The sequence below is a fragment of the Syzygium oleosum genome, unplaced genomic scaffold, assembly GCF_021117445.2.
Source record: "Syzygium oleosum isolate NSW1041296 unplaced genomic scaffold, Sole_v2.1 Sole_v2.06, whole genome shotgun sequence".
NCBI lineage: Eukaryota > Viridiplantae > Streptophyta > Magnoliopsida > Myrtales > Myrtaceae > Syzygium > Syzygium oleosum.
Window position 1 is genome coordinate 13,078,850 of NW_026607490.1, and position 8,127 is coordinate 13,086,976.

The 8,127-nt window shown below is 44.9% G+C and overlaps 1 protein-coding gene across 4 annotated transcripts; it reads right to left on the minus strand.

Moving 5' to 3' along the window:
- Positions 1–67: 67 nt before the first annotated feature.
- LOC115682900 (uncharacterized) lies at positions 68–6,505 on the minus strand. Of its 4 annotated transcripts, XM_056312478.1 has the most exons (4): positions 6,383–6,450; positions 5,509–5,749; positions 3,701–4,483; positions 68–2,227 (listed from the first exon to the last, which is right to left on the minus strand). In XM_056312478.1, exons 2-4 carry the CDS (start codon positions 5,521–5,523, stop codon positions 401–403), a joined length of 2,625 nt encoding a protein of 874 aa, XP_056168453.1. In that variant the 5' UTR covers positions 5,524–5,749; positions 6,383–6,450; the 3' UTR covers positions 68–400. The 4 variants fall into 4 exon arrangements, with proteins under 4 accessions (XP_056168453.1, XP_030463118.2, XP_030463117.2 ...); XM_030607258.2 differs by lacking the exon at positions 5,509–5,749 and having other exon boundaries at positions 6,383–6,505; XM_030607257.2 differs by lacking the exon at positions 6,383–6,450 and having other exon boundaries at positions 5,694–5,847.
- Between the last annotated feature and the right edge of the window lie 1,622 nt (positions 6,506–8,127).

Below are 8,127 nucleotides of genomic sequence, written 5' to 3' on the forward strand. Positions count from 1 at the left end.
ATTGACAGGTGATTTTGCATGAACATAAGAAGCATAAGCAATCCCAGAATTTGTTGGCCTATGTTCAAAAAAAAAAAACCTCTATAAACTTTTCTGCAGCATTCCTACTTCAGTTCATGCTAATGAAAATACAAATGCGCTTGAAAATATATGACAACAACAATTCTGTGAAATCCAGAGCTTCCGGTCCGGAAGGTCGGACTAGAATTTATGGATCTGCTAGAGCAGTGAACATAAATGGAGTAGACCGATACTTTGCTCGGCTCTAAATTAGAACCGACTTCACTGCTTATCCCAATGAAGGCCATGTTGAAGAAAGGCGCTTCTCATGTCCGAAACCAGCAAATTAGAGACCACTGAGAATGAACAATGACTTTGCCAGTTATTTCTTGAATCAAATCTAAAGATTGTCATTTGTGTTGCCTCCAAGATCGTCCTTCCTATGCTCCTCTGGGCTCAAACTCACAGGAGGGGTCGTCTTATTTTCATCAACTTGGGCCCTGCCAGCCAGACGCCTGGAAGGCCGCGGCATCATGTCTGCAGAGAACTCATCCCTGGTTCTTCGCTTTTTCTTCGTGTCCATTAGTCCAAAAGCGAGAGCTTCCAGTGCTTTAGTGGTGAGTGGCCTGTTTCGCGTGCTCTGCCTCCTGGAATTCATATTGTGAGGCTGCTGCTCAGGATTAGCTACACATGACGAGGTGGTGTTACTTGCATTCATGTCATTCTGCGAATTTGCCATTATTCCGTTGTCGCTAAATTCGGCATCTGGCTGGACAGGCAAGTTCAAGTCTATCAATTCCTGCCCAGGCTGAAAATTCTCGTGCGACACACCGAAACCCAATTGAGAATTAGCATGGTCACAGCTGCTAAGTACAACCTGGTTGCCCTTTGGGGGCAAATTTGTAAATGGAAAAACTTCTGGAGAGGGATCCGGTGTGAGGTGCATCTTCTCGGCACCATTGGGATGGCTCAAGGGCAAACTTGTAAATGGGAAGACTTCGGGAGAGGGATCTGGTGTGAGGAGCATCTTCTCAGCACCGTTAGGATTGCTTGAGCAGCTACTCGCCTCCTCTTGTTTAAATCTGGAATTAGCAGAGAAATTGGCGATATTGCAGCTTGTCTCACTGAGATTGCAGAAACTCGATTTTCGAGGTTTTTTCTCTGCACCAGCTGGGCGGGTCCTATTCTTAGGTCTCACTTTCAGCTTCTGTTCGCATTTTGCAGCTTTTCCCAGGCGGCTGCCTTTAGAAATGTTCTTCTTCTGTCCACCACGGATCTTGGCAGAAGTGTCCACAGCATCACGGAGAGTATCAGCTGATCCCCAGCTTGAAGCAATATTTTCATAGTTCCTCTCGGAGGAGACCTTTTTAGAGGCTGTAGATTTTACAGGTTTGCAGATATCAGTCTCGTCCGTACTAAAACTCAACGAATCAGCTGAGCCAGATTGATTGATTGGCTCCCCACAAATATTCCCATCATCTTCTTCAGGATAACCTCTCAAACTGGGGACATTAATTTCAGGCGGCAAGCTTCTCAATTCTCTCAACTTGCGTGCGTCACCATTAGCCATGCTCGTATCCACAACCGTAAACTTCATGCCATCAGTACTTCGGCTTGGAGTTCGAGGCTTGAGATAGCAATGGCGTTCCTCGTCAGCTGAATCTTCATCTTCTGATTTTGGTTCATTGGCCCACCCCTCTTCTCCTTTGGCTCCGTATCCTTCAGTCACTTCCAAATCAAGAAGCCCCGGCTCTGAAGCGACTTTACTCAAGACATCACTCACGGAATCAAAATAGTGGTTTCCTTTCACTAACCTTCTCTTTGAAAATTTCTTAACACCGGGAACGAGAAAGACCAAAGCATTCCTGGAACCTGTAACACAACCATTTTCAGGCTGCTCAGAGTGCCACCCTCTAGCCAACAAGCGGGGCCACACGGCTTCCCAGAAGAGATCGTTAGATCTGGCTTTGCTTAACCGGAAACCCCCAGTAAGAAAATCAACGATTTGTGCAGTTGTAAGCCTCGAGCACGCTTTACCAATAGGTATTTCTGGGCAGGCAGGAATAGCTTGATTAGATTTCAATGGCTCTGCGACGAGGCCAGTGAGGTCTCGCTTCCCCTGACCAATTCCTATGGCTTCTACCAGTTTGTCAAGACCAACTGCGGCCTTAAGAGTGAAGACATATTCTTCAAGTGAAATTCTTCCTTCTCCAAATGCCCTAGACACCTATCAAGAAATTGAAATGAATGAGATAATCAAGAGCCTCAATATAGGATCCCAGGAAAATGACATTAGCCGACAAGATAAATGCCTGAACGCAGAGCCAAAAGAAAGGTACTTCATAGAAAGCGACACTTACAAAAACGAGGAATCTGTCCGTGAATGACATGAAATAGATAAAATCACATTTTTTTAACCTGATCCTGGACGGTCACTGTGCTTTTTATGTGGCACAGAGTCCGCAGACGTACCTCTGATACTTCTCAACAGTCCACATGCATATCATGCTTTTCACGGCACTTAAATAACAGAATTGCGCAGCAAATTTTTGCGAACAGAAGAGCACAGTAAAGCACTTTATGATCTTAATAATTACGCAGGTGAAGATTCTTGGTGATACAACTCAGTAGTAATAGATAAATTAGGTATAAAGAGGGGATATAGAACAACTCTTTAGTAGCCTAAGTATGCTATCCTGAATCGTCCATCAATCTCATCTCAGCTGGTGTCAAATGACAGCTTAATCACTGCATTCTTGAATTTTATCTATTTTCTCTGTTTAGATACCATTACCAAGTACATAACCATATAGACTTGATCTTCACGGAGTTCCGCTTCTCCAAGTGTTACATCAAAAAAGTGATTGAGGGAATGTGAACACTGGACTGGAGGCTGAGATATGATAGCGAGTATGAAGCTAGAGAAAGGAAATGGTGTTGGAAATACTGACAGATCCGTTGCACTTGTAGTATCAATCGGTTTTTGAAGCATGCAACAAATGGCAGCAGGAATAGCAACTGAAAGATGTATCACCTGATGCATAAGCATTTTAATTGATAATACGGGTAATGGAGATTCATTGCAGTTTGAGGTTTCCTATTTTCCTAGTCAAGAATTTAGTAAGAAACCCTAGACCATCATGATCAGAATCAGCGGTTTTAGCCCATTTGTCTTGATCATTTTGCACATCATTCATATCCAATAAAAGAAGCTTGGAGGCATCTTCCCTTGTTTCTTCTACGTCAAAAATTGCCGCACTAAGAACCATAAGTTATGGAGAGATAAGCTAAATCCATCGATGGAGAGATAAGCTAAATCCATCGACTGAAACAAGTTAGTGGAACACAGTCAAAATCTCCCTGATCAGATCTGGACAGAAACACAAATAACTTGTACCGTTGTGTGTCATTCAAGAAACATCAGCTTTCTCCACAATAAAGACAAACTTATGCTCAGCTTTGAACCAACATAATACTTTTGTATTGGTGAGATTATGATGCAGAAGCAAACTAACAAAGCTAAGAAATACAGAGCTGCCAATCAGCCAGAGCAGAACGGATCTGAAAACAGATTATAGAGCTCAGAGAGTAAGGGAAACAGAATGGGAGCACTCCACCAATTTACTGAGGAAAATAAGTTGTTTGCTAATAAGAAGGCTGGCCATCGATTAGATGTTATTTGCTCACAGGGAAAATTTACCTCGAGAAGTCTGCTTTGATTTTCCACCGACACCTGCGGCAGCAAGCGAGATAAAAATTCCTGTTGCCTTAGTCCCGCAAATATCTTTTGTCCAAATATGCATCTTCTGCTCTTCATTTTCCGGCATTCTGACCATCTACGATACACGAGGGACCCATAAAACTTCCCATAGTAATGTGCCATTACATCCCCCATATCTTCACTCTCCAAAAACTTCCTCACCTGAACAAGGTTCTTCCCAAATATGTACAATCCAAGGACGAAACTTGACTCTTCCGTTTTGCTCAAGCAATTCTTCAGGGAACCCGGTACAGGAAAGCAGCTTTTAGTGCCATCTTTCATTTGCATTTGTACTTCTTCTCGAGACATTGATTTTCGCAATTCACCAACCAAGTTGACATCCATGGGCTCGATTTTGACTTTTAAGTCATTATGTTCTACACCAACATCGGTTCCTGGTTTAACAGAAACTCTTTTAGTATGCGCGTCATCGTCATGCTTAAAATTCTCAACTCCTCCTTTTATCCACATGATGGATAAGGGCAATCCCATTAGGAAACCAAGCGGACCACCAGCCAAAGCTTCTTCCTCAGTGGGATCCTTTTGAAGCAACAGATAATCAGATTTGGACATCATCCTTGGAGTTTCAACCTGGTATTCATCTCCAACGCGAGGAATTATCTCCGGCTCTCCAAACACATCATACAAATTAGAAGGAAGCAACAGCTCGGCTGCTGCTTCGTCAATGCATTCCCCGTTGCAGCTCATTTCAACTGAATCCATCTGCAAAAGGCAAAAACAAAGAGAGAATGTGTTTAGAAGTGCCATCTGGAGATATAATAAACACAAGATGCAGAAGTGCAAAGTTGATGCGAGCAAGCAATGAAGCATCAAGTTCATAACAACAGAACTGATACAATCCTTTAACAATTGAACACTGGATGCAATACCAAAATCTTCATGTACACCTCATACTCAGATTACTCTCTGATAGCAAATTGTGGGGCAATCTCCTCCCATGAATCTATGATGTCAGTCTCCTAAAATTAGGTTATTTATCCTAAATCGGGCAACTGAGGGCAGCTAGAGACTTGAAGAACAATGTTTTGACTCATGATATATCGTCAGACTGCCACCGATCCATCTAAAGCTATCACACTTTCGGACATACTAATTTGACACATTGAGCATTTAAATCTATTATCTACTCCAATTTAAGTTTTCAGAACTTTTAACTGCTATGTTGGATCACGGAAAGCGTCAGGCAACCGTTCCATGATTTTTCTCGGAAAAAAGCATTCTTAACTTGTAGGGAAGATTAGAAATAACAGCAGAATCATTTGAGATAAAGCGATCATCTTTCACAGAGGTCAAAACTATACATATTATAAGCAGAGCTCGTTCAAGCGGAAGGATTTTAAGCTACCCGGAGATGCATCTTCCCATTTTCATGCCACCAGGCTAAAGTAAAAAAAGGCTCAGAAAATTCCTTCGGCCAAAAGCAATCTCTTCGCGCCCCCATTTCCGCAAAGATGTAACAGAAACCGATAGTTCATCAAAAAGAAGGGAAAAGAAAAACTCGCCGGCACTCTAACTAAACAACAGTAATCACACTTAGTTGATTAGGGACACAAATTTGATTTGTACCCAGATGAATAAAATAAAAGAAGAAGAGGAAGAGAAATTCAAACACAAAAAATGGTAAAGGAAAATGAAAAAATTTTGAGAATCCCCGAGAGCAAAAATGGACAACAGAGAACGAAAAAATAGAGGCAATGCGCGTTACTTAAGCCGGGAAGAAATCTGACCAGACTCAGATCCATCCGCTACCTCCAAAAATCAAGAACTCCATACGAAGCGTACGAATAACACAACACAACACAACAAGCCCACGCGAAGCACATTTATTACGCAGCCGAAATGATTCACGACAGAGCCAGAACGCCAAAGAAAGGAGGAAAACCGAAGTGGGGAAGCAGGAACAAGAACGGACCCCAGATTAGAGTAGGAATTACGGAGCGATCCTACGAAGAATCAGAGCCGAACACGCTGTCGTTCGCCGTACGAGGAACCGCCGCCGCCGCCGCCGAAACACATGTAGGAACTTACATTAGATCGCGAGGCAAGCAAAGGATAATACTCCAAAGATTACCAAGAAGGAGGAGGAGGAGAAGAAGAAACAACAAGCACCAAATAAAATAATCCAAAAAAAAAAAATATGAAGACAAATTTTCTTTCTTGTCATGACTAAAACCTTGGAGACGGTAAAAGGAGTCGACCCCCGAGCAACGTCGACAACTTAAAGAAAAAAAAAAGGAAAAATTTCCACGTGAGACGTAGAGAGAGAGAGAGAGAGAGAGAGAGAGAGCGCGAGAAGAAGAAGAAGAAGAAGAAGAAGAAATGGGTCGTCTTCCTTCGCAGCTAATGCATCGATTCGCGCGACTTCCGGGGGACTGCAGGGCGGCGAGCGGAGCGCGAGCGCCCCCCCACCACACCCCCCACACCACGCACAACGCGCACGACATGCTCGAAAGGGTATGACCCAGTATTCGTACTCGAGGCAAAATACGTACACACACACACACGGGCACATGCCGAAAGACGATGCGTATCGACAGCCATATCGAGTGAGAGAGACAGAGACAGAGACAGAGGGAGAGGGAGAGGGAGAGGGAGACTCACCTGGGCCGCGACGGGGAGGCCGAGCTTTCACGTACGCGCAGAAGCTTCAAATCGCGCGAGAGCGAGAGAGAGAGAGGAGACGAGAAGAATGGTAAGAAACACGCGAGAGAGAGAGAGAGAGAGAGAGAGAGAGAGAGAGCAAAGACGACGCCGAAGTCGTTCTCTGTTTGGATGGAGAGAGAGAGAGAGAAAGCGAGAGAGAGTGGGTTTTATAGAGAGAGAGGGAGGTGTGTGGGAAGTGTAGAGAGGGGCGGAGAGCGACGCCCTCCCCACCCGCGGAGCGGCGGCGCGTGGCGGCGCGTGGGGAGAAGCCGCCCCGGTTTTCTCATGCACGTGGCGCCCCTGCTTTTCTCGATTCCGGCCTTCGTCCCTTTTCTGACGACAAGATTTTCCTCTCCTCTTCTTCGTTTTCCTTTCCCCTCCTCCCATTTTTTTTTTCCTTCCTTTTCGGATCGGGTCGGGTCGGGTTTCCCATTTGCTCGCGAGACCCAAAAGCAGATGGATTTTGGAGGAGCGGAAGTCGCTCGAGTGCCGTAACTTTTTTTTTCTTTTTTCGTCTTTCTTTTTCGGGTGATGGGTATTAGGGTAGCAGTACTCCATCGGTATGGATCGGAATTTCGTGCCTCGAGCACGATCGGGGCCAGCGCGTTCCGAACGGCACTGGACGGGATCGATCGGTTCGTGAGTTTCTGCTATTTTCGATTTTTTGTTATTGTTTTGACGGGATTCCCGCGATTGATTTCAGCCGTGTAATCCGATTCCGGCAACGCGCATTTGGGAGCCGTTTTTATTCGGGAAACAGCTCGTTTGACCGGAAAAAGGGATTATGAAGCGTGCTATCGGGCGATTTTAATTTGTGTTTATCAAACGGGTGTAGATTTACTTTGCAGCATTTGAGACGGCTGGATTGCCATTTGGAGAGGCCTTGATTAAATGCATCGATCCTGTCAAAAGGGGACCGTCGCAATGCCACTCCCCCCCCCACCCCCAGCACATCAAACTCGAAATACACTCAATAATCAAAGTCATTAGTGTCAAGGGAACTACGCGATCGAGTCAAGAAGAAGAAGAAGAAAAAGGACTCCCAATGGGCCAAATTGACATATTGAGAACCACGCCAATCAAACGCGACGTGTTCATTGAAACCCGCGCCGAAAGTCCCGAGAGCTTCTGGTACACTCAATAATCGAGATCCGTGCGGGAACTAGACGAGCAAGCACTCGACAGCGGTCCGATTCGGGAATTTTAGGGGATTAAACCTTCATCTATAAGATCAAATGTTCCAATTGAGAAGGAAACTTATGGAGCTCTATTGAAGTACCATGCAATTCATTCCACCCCATTTGCTTAACTTAATTTAATAATTAACTAACACTTCGCTCGAACTAATCGAAGCCCCAATGGATTTAATTGATTCCCCAGGAAGCAAAACCAAGAGAGGATTCGCGTCCGTGCTTCCCATCCCACGGAAGCAAAATGGATCGACGCACTCCCGTGACGCCACGTCATCCGCGGCAATCCCCGGACCGTGGGATCGGCGCGACCCGATTGGCCGATGGCCGTAGGTTGCACCGTTTTTCAAGAACGCGCGTTTCACTGGACTTGCGCCTTCAGTAGAGCCCATACAACTAACAATGCGCAATTCGGTCTCGTCACGCGCCATGCGTGCGCGTGGCGCGAGAAAACTTTAGTTTCTAAGCTGGATTTATCTATTTGGAATTACCAAAATTCCAATTTTTGGGGGT